We start from the raw sequence: 17,400 nt of genomic DNA on the forward strand, positions 1-17,400 counted from the left end.
AAACAGCATTTATTAAAATAATCTCTTCCTCTTTTCCTACAGACTAATACCCTAAATATGGTTTAGTCAAAGGCAGTATCTCATCACAGGGCCTCTCCAAACCCAATCTGAACAAAAATCATAATCAACATACGTTGAGATAACATACTTTGCTATAAGAATGGCAACATCCTGAGACTGAATGTAATGGCCAACCGATCGTCCATGTCATTCTTATTCCTTCCTATCCATCCAAATTCAACCTACTAAACTACCGTCTGAAGTATCTTCCAGAGCCGCCTTGTATCACTTATGCCCTTGTTCTTAACTCCACCAAGCCATTTCTCTCCAGCTACTGCCTGGGGTGTCATTCCTAAATTGGATGAGATTTACTGATATTACCTGAATTGAGTTAATATAGCTTGCTAATTTGTCATACTCACATGTTTCTTAAGCTTACTCTATTTATTACTTTTAATGCATTCTGAAAGCTACTTTTGGACAGTGAATTAACCATTTCAGGACTCCAAATCATCTTTTGATTTAGTTCCCCATAAAACTATTCAGACTTGGAATTGTATTTTGTTTTTTGTTTGTAGTGGGGATTTGTCTGTGCTAATGCATTCATAATGTTTAATAACTTCCTTAGAAATTAAAGGCATGATGACCAGAAGCAAAACTACAGAATTCAACAGAATAATTTTTTCTTTCTTTAGCAAGTCAGCTGATAAGTTTACAGGAATAACAAATTTTGATATGATGTCATTATCAATAGGATCTCTAAAAAACACAGTTAACCCAAATGACTTACTACCATAGAATGACTTACAAAGAAAACTTTCAAAACTAAGAAAATGTGTTGGATCACTTAGCTTTAGGTATTTCAATAAGCATACAGATAGCTAGGTTTTACATTCCAATTCTTAAGGCCATGTCAATCAGTTATCTTAAATCTAATGAAATGTGAGTGCAGCAAAATTAATAATGTGAAAACCAGATACCAGTTCATTTAATGACTTTTTGTTATCCAGTGGTGTTTAATTAAGCTAAAAGGAAAATTGAAACAAAACTTTAACATTCCAAGAGTAATTGGGAGAATTATTTTAATAGAAATAGCTTTTTAAAATCCACTAAGCAAAAACCTATAGCTTAACAAAGTAAAATTTTTTATATGCACAGATTTATATTGCCAAATATATATGTCAAGTGGGTATTATCCATTAAAATTGCCATGGTTAGTTCATATGATTTTTTTTTGTGCTATTCTATTATGAAGAGGTTTTCTTGCAATCTTTCCTTCAGAAATATTTTCAAATAATTCATATTACTGTGATGTTATATCTGATATCAAAAATGTAAGAAATATAAAGTACAAATCCCACTTACAAAAAAAATTATAGGACAGAATTGTTGGTGGAAGGTAGGCAGTTAATAGATAATCTCCCTCATCCAACTCTGACACCATATATGAATCTTAGCTATTGTGCAGTTAGTTTGCTAAGCAACAGTCCAATCATGACAGTAAGTTCCTAGGTCTATAGCAGAAACTTTTATACTTAAGTATTGCACATGGTTGTCAAACAGATTGGGCATAACAGGAAGAAGATTAAAATACTTGAGAGAAAATAATCCATGCGTTACAACAAATATTCTCAATTCACTAAAAAACAGAATTTGAATTTCATGCTCAGAGTTCTTCAGTGAGGAAGTAGAGAAGAAAAGGGATACCCTAGCTATTCCAGGGAAGAAAGTTTATAATAACACAGTTCTAAATCATGTAAACAATTTTAGGCTACAATGAAGTGATTTTGCCTGAGTAACCTAGAAAATCATTTGTGTTTCCACTTGAACCACGCTACTAGAAAACACTATTGAGAAATATTAGTTTGTGTGTGGCTTTACATGTAGCAAATACAGGCAAATAAAGGAAAACAGATTTTTATGCTAGCAAAGTTCCTATCTAGGCTTTTGAAGTTTCTGTTTATAATAACCCTACCTTTTAAATTAATCATTCTCAAAGTTATTAATATAAAATGTTCAAAACACACTTTTTAACCTTACACTAAATCTTATGTCTATGTCCTTTACAATTGATTCCTTTCTTAGATAAATTTTTAAAATGTTCTCTTCCTTATAAATGCTTCCACAAATAAAAATAAAACTACTTTAGGTTAAGAAAGTTCATTATTTACAAAATCAAAGCAATGAAACTGTAAGTCTATGTCAGTGTTTCTCAACTTCAGTGTCCACTGTAATCATCACTTGAGGTGATGAACACAAAACACTGGGCCCTACACTCTGAGTTTCTAATTTAGAAAGTCTCAGAGAGGCCCAAAAATGTGCACTTAAAACAAGTTCCAGGGCGATGCTAATGCTGAAGATTAGGGGCCTAATCTTCTTTGAGAACCTAACTTCTGTGACAGGTAACACATATCTGAAAAGCAATATATAATTTTTAACCCATCTCATAGTCGTGACATTTATAATGGCCAGGAATACTGATTAATATTTTTCACACAAAAGCAATTCTATTCCTAGCTATATGACTAATAACCACATCAATATAAAAAAAAACTAAATGAAAAAGACCCCCACCTTCATCACAATCATCAGCTCAGTAGTGGAACTGCCTCCTTGTTTACTGTTAACAGACATAAACACAGGATTATTATAATGCAATTGTTTCCTATTTGTCTTCACTACCAGATCTTACCCTTTTCCACTACCCAATCTGAGACTTGCCAGGACAAATAATCTGAATGACAAAAAGTGACAGGAAAATGGAACCATGCCCTTCTGATCTAGATAGTTTCAGCAATGTCCCACTGTCTCCCCATGCCCCCAGCCTTTCTCACTTCTCATCACCCCGTCACACACACATACCTTCACACATGCATATACACAAATTTGAAAAACACACCAGAACAAAAAATTTCTTTTAGCTAAGATGATCTGAATCAATGAGAGAGGAATAATACAGAGTTGGGCATGGGATGAGAAGAATTCAGACTCTCCCATCCTAAGGAACAGCCCATTGAGAAGGCTTTATCTCCAGCATTCCCACATCGCTAGAATCCCCATTTTTCTCAGCCGTTCAGAGGGCACCGGGGTCCAGGATAGTCACAAAAGCACTAAGTTAATTCCTACCCTTTTCAGGCCCCACCTCCTGTTCTCAGTGAAACCTTGAGGTTTGCCAGGAGACTCAGCATCTCTCTCATACACACTTCCCCCCTCATTACCACAGCCATCACCACCACCAGACAGTTGTCTTTCATTTGGGAAGGAGGGGGTGGGAGAGGGGACATTCCGATCCTTAGAGGTGGGAAAAAGTGGTTTCTTGGAAGCCAAGAAGGGAGCTAGAAACACAGGAAAGGGGAGGAGCAGATGGAGTGCAGTGGGTACCAGAGCTCACCTCAGCACTGTTCAGCCCTGGACAGAACACAGTGGACAGAGTAAAGGCTGGGTTTGTGGCATTCATCCCCAAACACCCACCCACTGTGCACTCCGTTCCCGGAGAGTTTGAGGACTCAGGATTCACTGGCACCTGTGTCCACTTTGCAGTCAGTTCTAGGGTCTGCAGGGAAAGCTCTGACACTTCCACAAATATTCATTCCTTTTTGCTCTGGGTCAGCCATTGACTTAGTCCTGCAGCACCAGAGTCCAAACACCTGAGTGAAACCAAGGGCAAGTGGCCTGGATTTTCAGCACACATTCTGCGGACACTAACTCAGGGGCGAGGGGTGGGATTGGCTGTGGGCGGGTCTTGGCTTGATGTCCCCTCAACGGGTGCACCTCTAACCTCCCACCAGACCTCAAAAACACGGAAGTTATTTTTTGGGCACCACCTGCTTGTCCCAAAAAAAGATTTACATTTTAGTCCGCTATTAAACATGACCTGAATGTGTGTGTGTGTGTGTGTGTGTGTGTGTGTGTGTGTGTGTGTGTGTGTGTTTCAATACCGAAAGCTAAGGGTGCCAACTGCTGACAGGCAAAAGAACCTGAATTTGCTTTTGAGGACTTCAAAACCTCCTAATTAACAAACTTGCCCTTCTCTAGTTCCTAAACCTAAATCTGGGTTTTCCAGAAGGGAGATGAGATTGTGTTCCCGCTGCAGCGAGCTGGTGTCCTGCCCTGGAACCCAGACGCGCGGACTTAGCAGTCCGTTCATTCATGCATTTGCTCATCCATTCACACAAACATGTCCCTTAATTGTGTCTGGCACCGAGAATCTTGTCTGCTATTTTCCCCTCCCCAAGTCAGTGCTCATGGCAACGGCTGGTGCAGAACGCAACTCAACTGTCACCCCACTTCCTGAGCCGGAAAATCAAGGCATGTAGGCATTCACAGAAAAAGGAAAAGGTGGAGAGGAGGAGGCGGCGTGGGGCGGAGAGGGGTGGGGAGACTCACGGGGTCACACTGGAAGCTTCCCTGAAGGGGTGGGGGAAAACCGCGGCACCGACACCGTGGCATGCAAGGAGCCAAACCATTATTAAATCAAAGACTGCTGGAGCTCGGATTCCCCGCGGGGATAAATCAAGTGCAAAGCCACTCGTTCGCACGAGTGCGTTGCTGCCGGCTAGACCCAACTCCGAGCCGGAGCCCAGGCGCCGGGGGAGCGGCTCACAGCCCAATCCGCAGCGCGCTCGCTGCCGCCTTATCGCTCCCAATAACGTGATGAAGTGTAAATCAAATGCCACGCCGGAAGGGGCCCCAGAACGGCGCGAGTCGTGCATTTTCGCTCACCAGCCTATCTTGCCTAAGAATCACAAGGTCACGATAGCGTCGCGATTCCACTCACCGTACACTCCTTGGCCGGAGATCCCCTCCAGGAGGACTGTCAGCAGCCACACGAGACCGTACAGTAAATCCATCTTCACGTGAACATGAACATATCCAGCCCAGGGGGGACGCAGCGGGACCTTCCGAAGGCCGGCGGCCAGCCAGGCGCGCTCCACTCGCGCCCGGGCCGAGCCGAGGTGCCCGGGAACCGCTCGCCGAAGGAGGAAGCGCCGTCCGTCTGTCCTTCCCCGGCGGCGGCCGCGAGCGGAGCGCAGGAGCCCCGCACTCCACACACTCATGCACACACACACTCACACACACTCACACACTCTCCCACAACACAATACCCTGACACACACTCACACGCACGCCGCACTCACACCGGGTGCCTGGGAAAATCGCAGACGCCGGGGAGGAGCAGGAGGAGGTGATGGGAAGGGGAGCTGCGAGGCGAAGTGTTCTTCAGGGAAGCGGGCTCGAGTCTCCGCAGCGGCGGCGGCGGCGGCGGCGCGCTGGGCTGGCGGCGGGCGCGGGCAGGGGGCCGGGGGTGCCGCGCGGTGGGAGCCTGGCTTGGACAGCCGAGGAGCAGGAAGTGGCCTCTGACCCGGGACACCGAGCAGGGCTCTCTTGCCTGGGTTCGCCTTTACAAAGTAACTCGCGAAGGTCCCCGGAGGGGCGTCAAGCGGCGACAGCGGCCCGCCCGCCCGCAGTCCGAAGCCCCCAGCCCTGCTGTCTTGCCTTCCCCCATTCCATCAGTTGCCATTGCAACGCCAATCCTGTTACACGATACAGACTCTCATCGCCTAACAGGGAGAGGAGGAAGAGGAGGAGGAGGAAGAGGAGGAGTGGGGCTAGGGGAACGGGGGTGGGGAAGAGGGAAGGGAGGAGAGGGAAGGAGGAGGAGGAAAGGGTCCAACAGGGAGCGGAGTGTGCGTCTGGAGCTCGCTTGGGCACACCAGCCACAGCTGCCGCCGCCACCGCCACCGGTCTCCAAAATAGCCTTTAGCGCCCCGCCAGGGTAGAGGTGCTCTGGCCGGCCGCACCAATTCCCGGAGCCGAAAGCAGAGTCCAGCACCGCCACTTGCAAGAGAGGGAGAATGCCAAGCAAATACCCGATCCGCACACACGTCTACGCGTGCCCACCGGCACTGCGCGCGTCCTCTTCGCTTCCGCGCCACCCCCGCCAGGTGGAGGGGGTGGGGGCGGTCGGGACAGGCGGGAGTTTAGAGGAGGGAGCCGCAGAAGGGGTTCCCCGCTTGAGCTAACGTAGTGGTGGCATCCAGAGGTGAACGCGGGAGCGGCCGCCTGCGGAGGGCACCCGGCTGCGTGGCGTCCGCTCGGGCCGCTGCTGCGGCAGAGGTGCCCTGGCTGGGCTGCTGGGCGCCCGGGGCTCGACGCCGGCCGGGATCCCTGGGTGTGCGCGGAGATGCGCGCCGCGGAGGCGAAAGGAGGGAGGAGGAGAAGGAGGAAGAGGAGGAGGGCGAAGCGGCGAGCGCGGAGCGCAGGCGGACCGGCTGCCGGGCTGCTGGGCTGCTGGGCTGCCGGGGAGGAAGGCTGTGTGTGGTCACGTTGTGCGCTACGTGCTGAGAGCGCGAGCTGCTAGCCGCAGCCGGGCGACGTCAAAGCCGGGTGCGCGGCTCTGCCGCCTGCCTCCGCGCCTCCTCTGCCCCTCCTTTGGTCTGCCTTCCTGTGTCAGCCCAGCTCATCAGTATGGACAACGCTGAAAGGCTCCGCGAGGCCGGCGGCATCAGGCCTCCAACCTCCCCCGCCGAAGGGCTCCCTCGCCTATCTGGGAGCTCCGCGGCGGCTGGTGCCGGTTATGTATTTCTGATGCCGCCGTCTGCGTTTGCACGCCGAAGGGCCAGCTACCCACCTTACACCCGGGGTAATTACATGACAGACTATCTCCTTTCCGCCGCCCAAGGTCTTCCAGGATCCGTTATGCTTGGCTAGAGGGCAGAACAGGCCACAGCATTTGGAAGTGGCAACGTTTCTTCTCTATTTCTGTCTTTAAAGGAAGTATGGTCATCACAGTAGATGAAGGCTCTGGGGGAAGACACACTAGGAGTTCAGAGATTAGTTTATTTTATATGCAATGTCTCCTACTAAAGTTAACTGCTTGGAAAATCTTTTCCTTGTGTGAAAGACAGGCTCTTTTGTTGGGGCAGAGGTAGCTGTAATGTTTAAGGGTTTTGAAAAACTTATAGGTACAAAAGGATTAGAAAATCTAAAGCATCTTTAATTTACATTGCAACAAGTGTGGAAATACTTCGCTAAAAATTAATAGGGAACATCTGGGAATGTAGTAGTGGTTGATTTTTTTCTGTAACCGAGATAATAATGTTTCCTGTACGCAGTCCACTTTGTTGAAAATATTCTTCACTATTCAAACAGCATATGGGTAGGAAGTGATTGGAATGGTTTAAAACGCGCATTTGTACATGTGTTACAAAAATAATTGCTATGGGAAATCTGGAGCACAGTATTCATTTATCTGCTCCCATAATAGACTAGTAGAACACACTGCAGGACCCTCTCCCCATGCTGTACTTCTGCTGGGGGTAGGGGACCCTAATCACTAGAAAATGTTTAGTCCCTAGTCTTTCCCCCAAGGTCCTTTTCCTCACTTAAATGAATGGTGCATATTATTTTTTATAGGGTGCGGTTTGGTGCTTACCCTCTGGGTTTACAAGATATGAGAAATCAAACATTTTGAGAGGGTCCCCCAGAGGATCATTCACACGGTGTTGAGAACCCGTTATTTATGAAATTCCACTTTCACTAGATGGTATTAAGCGTCATGCTATAAATAAACTCAGTGTGTGCGATTTCTGAAGAAAAAATGAGTGATGTTCACTTACTGGTCACCTGTGGGGTAAAAATTGTCTCATGATTTTAGAAATCTGCCTTTTTGTGGGTAGATCATTCCTGTACACTTGCAGCACAGTAGCTTCATGGGGCAATAAACTGCACCTCCTTTCTCAGATCAAAGCTCATATGTATCTTGTCCATGAGGCTCTTCCTGATTTCAGCTTATCATGTTCTGAAGTAGTACTTCACCCCCATATTTGTACTATACTTTTAAACACGTAGTTATGGAATCATAAGATCTTTGAGTGTGTGAAGAACTATAGATTGGGATACTTTGTCATCCCCAAACATCAGTGTATCATTTTAGGAGAGCCCAGACTGGTTATGGAGATTACTCTTCTTAACCTTCAGCATTTGAAGAGGGCCTTAGGAGCCCAGGACCTTTCTTTTCCGTATAATGCTCATCTCTGCTGAGGAAGGAACATGCACCCAGTGAGTCCTCAGCAATGCCTGAGTGAAATCTTTGGAACTTGGAGAGAACTTAGAGAACCCAGTCAATTTACAACTTATTCCAGTTGTAGTTTAAATTAAAAATGAGGAAATAGCTAGATGCAGCTACTCTTTGCTGGGCCTTATCCTAGACTGTTAAAGATTTTATAAGACACATTTCCTTCCTTCAAGAACCACACAATCTAGTGGACAGAGTGCATTGGTCAACATATGCACCATTATTTCTACTGACACTGTAAGTGCTGTAAATAAAGTCCTAAGACACAAAGTGGCAAATTTTACATGCAATCATTAAATGGCTTATATAACAGTTTTTTTTTAATGCACTGGATTTAATATGGGTTTTCGGTTCCTGTGAAAATGCTTCATAGATTACTTATGGAAATAATTGCCAATTCAATCAAATGACATTTTTTTGCATCTTGAAATTCAACATTCTTCAGGCTGCACTGACCAGCCAGACATAATATATACAACCACACCTGAGCACTGGCTAATGAAGGCCTCCAGGTGGTGAGCCTGAGCTGAAGCTTAAGGACAGGCAAGAGATGGTTTATCAGAGAGAAGGGAAAAGCTATAGAAGTCAGGCCCAGAGACTACTATGAAATCTGGCCCAGCAAACTTTATATCGCCCATTAGAACAGTTTTCTACAGGAGTAGTGTAAATAATTTCAGAGATCACCAGTTTCCTGGATTTTTTACAGTGAATATGGATGTTGCATAGAGCATAAAAAATCCCACATAAACTGTCATCATAACCTGTTATTTTATTGACTATAGTTTTATTTAAAATTTCTGTCTGCCGGGCGCGGTGGCTCAAGCCTGTAATCCCAGCACTTTGGGAGGCCAAGACGGGCGGATCACGAGGTTAGGAGATCGAGACCATCCTGGCTAACACGGTGAAACCCCGTCTCTACTAAAAAATACAAAAAACTAGCCGGGCGACGAGGCAGGCGCCTGTAGTCCCAGCTACTCGGGAGGCTGAGGCAGGAGAATGGCGTAAACCCAGGAGGCGGAGCTTGCAGTGAGCTGAGATCAGGCCACTGCACTCCAGCCTGGGCGGCAGAGCAAGACTCCGTCTCAAAAAAAAAAAAAAAAAATTCTGTCTCCGTTCTCCAATATGAGCTTGATGTTCCAACCTCCATAGCATGGGGGAGACGTTGTCATGGAAAGAGTCACAGGTTGGCACAAGACTCAACCAAGGTAGTGGGACAGAAGTGAGAAAAACTGCTGTCTCCAGAAGTACAGCTGAGTAAGGCAAATTCAGAACAATGGGGACAAATCTGTCTTTCTTTCCAATTTAGCCTCTTCCCAGAACACAAATCTCAGGCGCTGTTTGTTGTTTACATCAACTTCCATTTTCCCTGCCGCACTTTAAGTCACACAAACTCCCATACACACTATTGCCAAACAAGAATGTGAAAATCCTCAGTGGTGATGGTAAATTATTTCTAGCCAAATCCCTGTTCACCTGTTTCTTTCTTTCTACTTAGTAATAGCTTCCAGCATGCAAGCTTAGAAGTCTAAGAAGCATCACATAGAACTGGCTGTTTCAGATGATAGTAAAGCCATGAGGCGCAGAACAGCATTGGAGATTCCAGGTGCTGGTTATTTCCAGGAGGCAGATAGGGGGCAGTTGCTCCTAAGCAGTGGGACCCAGATACTGCTGTTAGGTATGAGACAGTGATTTCATTTAGGGAAATAGAATTATCTCTCAAGAGGGCTTTAGTGAGAACAAAAAGAGGAATAAGAATGGTTAATTCTAATATTAGAAATAAGGAGGCAGGTCAAGTCCCAGATCCCCACTGTGTCGACTGAGAAAGGTCCAGGAGAGATATTCAACTTGAGGAAGCAACAAAATACCCAAAGAACAATCCCTGGAGATAGCAAATCCGGGGTGCAAATAGAAAAGGAGGTACACAGGAAAGGCTGTATATTTGGATACCGTGAGAGGATGCCAAGATAATTTGTAACCAGATGATGGGGCTGAGGTCTCAGATATTTTGTGACTGCCAGTGAAGAGTATCTAGCTAGGAAAAGAAGAAGGAGAGGCAGAAAGCATGAGGCAAGGGTCTTGGTATTCTAGATATTCTATCTTCAGCTTAAAGTAGCAGCACATTTCTGAGAGTTTTTACTTGTTTGGTAAATGCCATCCCTTTTTCAAACCAGACATGCTAGTCCCTAATTTCAACTTTCAGGATTTTGTGTACCACTCATGATTTCTATACAATTTGTATCTTGAACCTATAATTATTTTTTAAAAGACTACCCTTAGATACCACATCCTGGGTAATTTTAGTAGCCCTGCCCTAGATTTATTCTTATTCTGGCATGTCTACCTTGAACTCTTATTATAATTCTGACACTATTTCAGGAACAGACACAAGGCTGATTTGTTCCAGAGTAGAAGATGTTCAGTGCAGGGCAGTGTGACATAGTAGGTAAATGTCTGAGCTTTGACAACAGACTGCCCTAGGCTGGATCATTGACATCAGTATGACCTGACATTCCCCTTATCCCGTAAAAGGAAAAGAGCAAAAAAACCTAGAATTTTAAATAAAATAATACATGTAAATATACTCATCACCTAGCATATAGTGGTCAAGAAATATATTATTCTTACTCAATATTTTTATTGATAGTATTTTTAGTTAAAGGGCATTAATATATAGGGATAATAACTTGAGTAATTTCCATTTGGGGATGAAGTGACAGCTTAGAACGTTTAGTTTTATAAGTATGATGACATGTTTTTCTCTAAAAGCATTACTTTACTTTCTTTCATTCAAACTTCATGTGCCCCATTTCTGTCCAGTCACATCGAATTCTGAAGTCTTTCCACAGTTTAGCTGTAATGGTTTGGCACTTTAGTACTTAGGCATCACTTAATATCTTCTGGAAACATGAAAATTTGAGAGTGCAATTCTGCTTCAAGATTATTTTTGAAAGTGCCACATCCCTGGATGTATCCTTGGATAACTCGACAGCTTAAATATTAATGTGCAGAAGTTCCTGTTTATCACTATGCTTGGTTTACTGTCTTTTAAAAGCATGTTAGTATGAAGCAATGCATACACGTTTAGATTGCCAATAGACCAGATTAAAGATAAATGTCAAAGTTAGATTAGAAATTTTGTGATGTAAATATTAAAACGTGTATTGTTTCTGACAAAGAGATGATCTGATTAACCCACAGATAAGATATAAAGGACTAGAAGAGAGTTGAAAAATTTTTTCCAAGATTCTGTATTTGGAGCAATTTACAGATGTGCTTGTACTAGGAAATAAAGAATATTTGCGTCTTAACCAGATGATAGGCTTGAAATTTGCCATCACAACAGATATTTATAGAAATGTAACTTTTAACATCCTCCGTAATTAAACGCAGTCTGCTAATGAGCTACTCGTATCAGCTAATGTTTGGACATCAGAGAAACACTATCTTCTGGGTTTACAACTTAGTCTCCTTTATGTAATTATCCAATTTTTCTGGGTTACTCTCACACAGTCTTCTCCTTGTCCTCTTCCCATGTCCTGACAATGGGGAAGGATGTCCTTTTTTGTCCAATATTGCTGGCCTCCACTTGATCTGTGAGTGTCTGCCACTTACCATGCTACACCCACAGCTCACATCTTTGCCCACTGGCTTTGAGTACAAAGGACGTAGCTCCCTCGTCTTCCAAACGTCAGGCTTTTCCCAGCTCTCCAGCCATGGAAGCATCACCCATTCTTCTCTGAGGCCATCAAGAAATTCTGGATCTCTTGCACATCACTCATATTGGGAAACCAAATGGCCCCACTTTTCATTATCTGTACCTGGATGTACCATGTTGACATTTCTACTCCTTTGTATATTTTCTAATGTATACTCTGTGAGGCATTTCCATCAGAGTTAATGCAAGATTTGAAAAAAGACTTTCTATGCCACAGAATGTTTAAAGTGTAAGGGACATGCATATACCTATACCAACTTTGCTGTCTCTTTTGTCTCTCTTTCTCTCTCTCTCTGTTCCTCCACTGTCCCCCAAGCCTCCCACCAGGGGAGTTTTTACCTTCCTTGTATAGGGAAAAATGGACCTCATTTCAATCTTGCATTCTCCCTACTCTCTGGTTTACAATAGACTGCCGTGGTCTGAATCCTCTGAGCTAGAACGTAATAATTTAAAGCTTAGGACTGGGAGTGCCCCTAAAAATCCTTTTTCTCTCAAATATCTGCTCTGACACATTTTTTTTCTTCCCTTGGCTTTTGCCCTTTCCCTGAAGGGATGCTCGACTTCAATAAATGTGAAACCATAGTTCAGCAAGAATTACAGGGAATCAGAAATAAATTGAATATAAGATATTTTTAATTTATAGCTGCACTGCCCAGCCCTCTATAAATAAGTTAGTAAGGTGGTAGGACCAGAACCTGCCTATTTGGGGTGACCTAGAAAGGCAAAACATCTTTTTGTAAGGTCAGGAGGAGATCCACAGAAATTCAGGGCTAGAGTAGGAGGATTTCAGAAGAATCAATGAGACGAAGTACCTTGAAGAAGGGGGAAGAAACCTGTAGGCAGGAAATTGATTATTAGGAGTTTGGAGAGGCAGGTATCCCAGTGTGTGTCATCAAACTGGAAGGGTAAAGAAAATAAGACCAGCCAAATAAACCTATGCAGCTGAGGTACCTGATGTAGGTCAACAAGCAAGAACATGACAAGATAGATATGGAAGAAGAAATGTGGCAAAGGGAGCTGTACTAGATGGTATACTTACTGTCCCCCCAAAATTCACATCCTTCTCAGAATCTCAGAATGTGACCTGATTTGGAAAACGGTCGTAACAGATGAAATTACTTAAGATGAGGTCATATTGGAGTAGCATGGGTCCTTAATCCAATATGACTGATGTCTTTTTTAATTTTCATTTTCAAGGTTTATTGCTTAGCAGAGCAAGGAAACAGATGGGGATCAACATGTTCTAGTAAGGCACAGCAAAAGACACATACACAGGGGAGGACACCATGTGACAATGGAGTCAGAGATTGGAGTGATGTATTGACAAGTTCAGGAACGTCAAGGATTGCCAGCAACACCAGAGGCTAAGAGAAAGGCATAGCACACAGTCTCCCTAGATCCTCCAGAGAGAGCATGGTCCTGCTGATATCCTGACTGAATACTTCTGGCCTCCAGAACTGTAAGATAAAAATATTTCTGTTTTAAGCCACCCAGTTTGAGGTACTTGTTACAGCATTCCTAGGAAATGAATATAAGAGCTCATTTTGTACCTTAATTGAGAGTCTACATAGAAGTTATTTGGCTAAGACCAAATAACTAGGGTCTTTATCCCAGTTCCTTGTCTTTAGGAAATTTTCTTTTAAATCATTATGGAATCGCACTTGCCTAGCTTAGACAAATCGGTAGCACTTGAGTTTCTGCGTCTGTAAAACGTACTTCAGGAAAATATCTTTAGAGCTCAGTGGAATAATGCTTTTTAAAACATAGATGACATATTATTCCCTCTCTCAGAGAACCAGAAAGAACAAGGAAAACTAGACTTGAAGGACTCCTACACCCAAGTTAATTTCAATGAGGCTGCTCTCCAGATAGAGGTGAAGTAGCCCGAGATGTCCTAGAGAAGAGTCAAGGAAGCAGTGCCCCTATCCTCAGCATTCTCCTGCACCTATCTGATGAAGACCACTTTACTTAGAAAAGGTGTGAGGAAATCTCACAAGCCTTCTCCTCTTTTTTCTTACTTTCCTTTGACCAGAAGAGGGGAATTTCCCTCTTCTTCCTGTTTCCCTTAAATAAAATGTATGTAGAGTAAAAGCTTTCAAACTGTCTTTTCTTGCCATTTTTTTAAACCTCAACCCCAAATAATATGAACCAGTACACACACACACACACACACACACACACACACAGGCACACACAATCCAGAACGTATTTTTTCCCTTAGAAAGCAATTACCCTTAGCACATGCAAAGTATTTTGATATGTTTCTTTCTATTCATTCCATTTTATTCCACATTATATTTAAAAAATGTGGTTAGAACATATAAAAATTTTCTATAACTATTTAGTATGTCATGTTATGCTTAGTGAAACTCCTGGTTTGGGTCCTGGCACAGTGGCTCACGTCTATAATCCCATCACTTTGGTAGGCCAAGGCAGGCAGATCACCTGAGGCCAGGAGTTCTGCCTGGTCAACATGGTGAAACCTCGTCTCTATTAAAAATACAATAATTAGTCAGGTGTGGTGGTGGGTGCCTGTAATCCCAGCTACTCAGGAGGCTGAGGCAGGAGAATTGCTTGAACCCAGGAGGCATAGGTTGCAGTGAGCCGTGATTGCACCACTGCACTCCAGCCTGGGTGACTTGGCAAGATTCCGTCTCAAAAAAAAAAAAAAAAAGAAAAGGAAAAAAACTGGTTTTGGGATACTGAGGTGCAAGTCCAAAAAAAGCAAAAATAAATTTTAAAAAAGCAACTCCTCTATCTAAAAAGCCTGAAGAGAACATTTAACATTTATCCTCACTTTGCCCTGAGGTAATAAATCTTTTAGGCCTTGGAGGAGGGATACTTATACATCTGTTAATATATCTGTGTATGTGTGTGTGTATGTCTATATGTATAGACATGTATATATATGTAATACAGATCTAGAGCTATATAGGTATATAATATCTATATCTGTATATCTATATAGAGATATATGTACCTATGTATATACATATATACATATATCTATATCTCTATATTGATATATATAAAGATATAGAGAGATATAACATATGTTTATATATAGTTCTATATATATCGATATACAGACATAGAGATATAAAACATATATATGTATCTAATATATGTATATATTATGTATATATTAGAGACATATATGTATATATGCATAATATATACGTATATATTAGAGACAAAGACTCACTATGTTCCCAGGCTGGCCTCAAACTCCTGGATTTAAGTGATCCCCCACCTCAGCCTCCCTTGTAGCTGGGACTACAGGCATGCAACACCATACCCAGCTTTAAAGATATATGTTGAATGATATTCCTTTTTTCTTACATATTTTATATCCATTTTTTCATTTAATACAGAACAGCATCTTTCCATTGCAATAAGTGATCATTTCCAGCAACATTTTTAATGACTGAATAGCGTTCCAATGTGTAAATGCAATGTAATCATTTAACCAGCCTCCCTTGTTAGCATTTGGTTTCCTTCAAAAGATTACATTCTAATGAGAGGAAACAAATAAAAAAGCAGACAAGAAATAAAAATTATTTTATTGATACATAATATTTGTACATGTTTATGGGATATGTACACACACAGGGTGTGTAATTATCGATTCAGGATATTTAGGAATACATCACCTCATGAATTTATCATTTTTATGTGTTAGAGACATTTGAAGCCCTCTTTTCTAGCTATTTTGAAATACAGAAAACATTGTTGTTAACTGTAGCCACTCTACTCTGCTATTGTACAATAGATGTTATCCTTTTTACCTAAGAGTATGTTGTACGCATTAACCGACTTCTCCCATCCCGCCTCCTACCTGCTGCTGACACACATCTTTCTCCACCTCTGGTAACTATTATTCTGCTCTCTATCTCTATGAAATCAATTATTTTAATTCCTGTATATTAATAAGAACATTTAATGTCTGTCTTTCTGTGCCTGGTTTATTTCACTTAATATGTTGTCCTCTAGTTTTATCCATGCTGCTGTACATGACAGGATTTCATTCCTTTCTATTGCTGTATAGTATTCTATTGTGTAAATATGCCACTATTTAAAATCCATTCATTCGCTGATAAACACTTAGATCAATTCCATATCTTTGCTATTGTGAAAAGTGTTGCATTAAAGGTAGGAATTCAGTTATTCCCTTGATATACTGATTTCCTTAATCAGTAGTATTGATTGGATAAATACCCAGCAGTATTTGGATAAATACCCAGTAGTAGGATTGTAAGAATATATGGTAGTTCCATTTTTAGATTTTTTGAGAAATCTCCACATCATTTTCCATAATGGCTTTACTAATTTACGTTCCCATGAACAGTGCATAAGAGTTCTCTTTTCTCTGCATCCTCACCAGTATTTGTTATTTTTAGTCTTTTTGTTGATAGTCATTCTAATTGGGACAAGGACAAGATGATATTTAATTGTGTTTTTGAATTGCATTTTCCTAATGATCAGTGATGTTGAGCATTTGATGATGTACCTGTTGGCTGTTAGAATGTCTTCCTTTGAGAAATGTCTGTTCAGGTCTTTTGCCAACTTTTTAATGAAATTATTTGGGTTTATTTTGCTGTTGAGTTGTTTGAGTTCTTTGTCTATTTTGGATATTAGTGCCTTGTTGAATGAATAGTTTGTGAATATTTTTCCCATTCATCAGGTTGCCTCTTCACTGTATTGATTGTTTTCTTTGCTGTGCAGAAGCTTTTTAGATTAATATAGTCCCATCTGTCTATTTTTTTTTTGTCACCTGTGCTTTTGATGTCATAACCATAAAATCTTTGCCTCATCGACATCCTGGAGTATTTCCTCTATGTTTTTTGCTAGTAGTTCTGTAGTTTTATAAATTTACACTTAAGTAAATTTACAATTTATGTTCAAGTCTTTTATCTATTTTGAGTTAATTTCTGTATATGGTAAGAGATAGGGATCTAGTTTCATTCTCCTGCATATGGATATCTAATTTTCCCAGCAACATTTATTTAAGAAGTCATCCTTTCCATGATGTATATTCTTAGCACCTTTGTCAAAAAACGGTTGGGTGTAAATACATGGATTTATTTCTGGGTTCTCTGTTTCATTGCTGTTCCATTGGTCTGTGTGTCTGTTTTTATGCCAATACAGTACTACTTTGGTTACTACAGCCTTGTAATATATTTTGAAGTAATGTGTTGCCTCTAGCTTTGGTCTTTTTGCTCAGGATTGCTTTGGCTATTCTGAGTCTTTTGTGGTTCTATATGAATTTCAGTATTTTTTTCTATTTCTTTGAAAAATAGCATTGGTATTTTGATAGGAATTGTATTGAATCTGTAGATTGCTTTTGGTAGTATGGTCATTTAAACAATATTAATTCTTATCCATTAGCATGAGATGTTTTGCTGTTCTTGCACTCTTCAATTTCTTTTATCAGTGTTTTGCAGTTTTCTTTGTGGATGTCTTTAGCTTCCTTGGTTAAATTTTATTCTGAGTATTTTATCGTAGCTATTGTAAGCAGAATTGCCTTCTTGAGTTCTTTCTCAGTTAGTTCATTATTAGTGTATAGAAAGACCACTGATTTTTGCATATTGATTTTGTATCCTCTAAC

The 17,400-nt window shown here is 41.9% G+C and overlaps 1 protein-coding gene across 1 annotated transcript in view; it reads right to left on the minus strand.

Annotated features, from left to right (window-relative positions):
* MDGA2 (MAM domain containing glycosylphosphatidylinositol anchor 2) overlaps positions 1-5,215 on the minus strand; it is an 854,319-nt gene extending 849,104 nt beyond the window's left edge. The window contains exon 1 of the mRNA XM_010375832.2: positions 4,778-5,215. Coding sequence (XP_010374134.1) covers positions 4,778-5,057 — 280 coding nt within the window. The 5' untranslated portion in view covers positions 5,058-5,215. The remainder of the gene's footprint in view (positions 1-4,777) is intronic.
* Positions 5,216-17,400: the final 12,185 nt, after the last annotated feature.

Source organism: Rhinopithecus roxellana, chromosome 5 (genome assembly GCF_007565055.1).
Source record: "Rhinopithecus roxellana isolate Shanxi Qingling chromosome 5, ASM756505v1, whole genome shotgun sequence".
Classification (NCBI taxonomy): Eukaryota; Metazoa; Chordata; class Mammalia; order Primates; family Cercopithecidae; genus Rhinopithecus; species Rhinopithecus roxellana.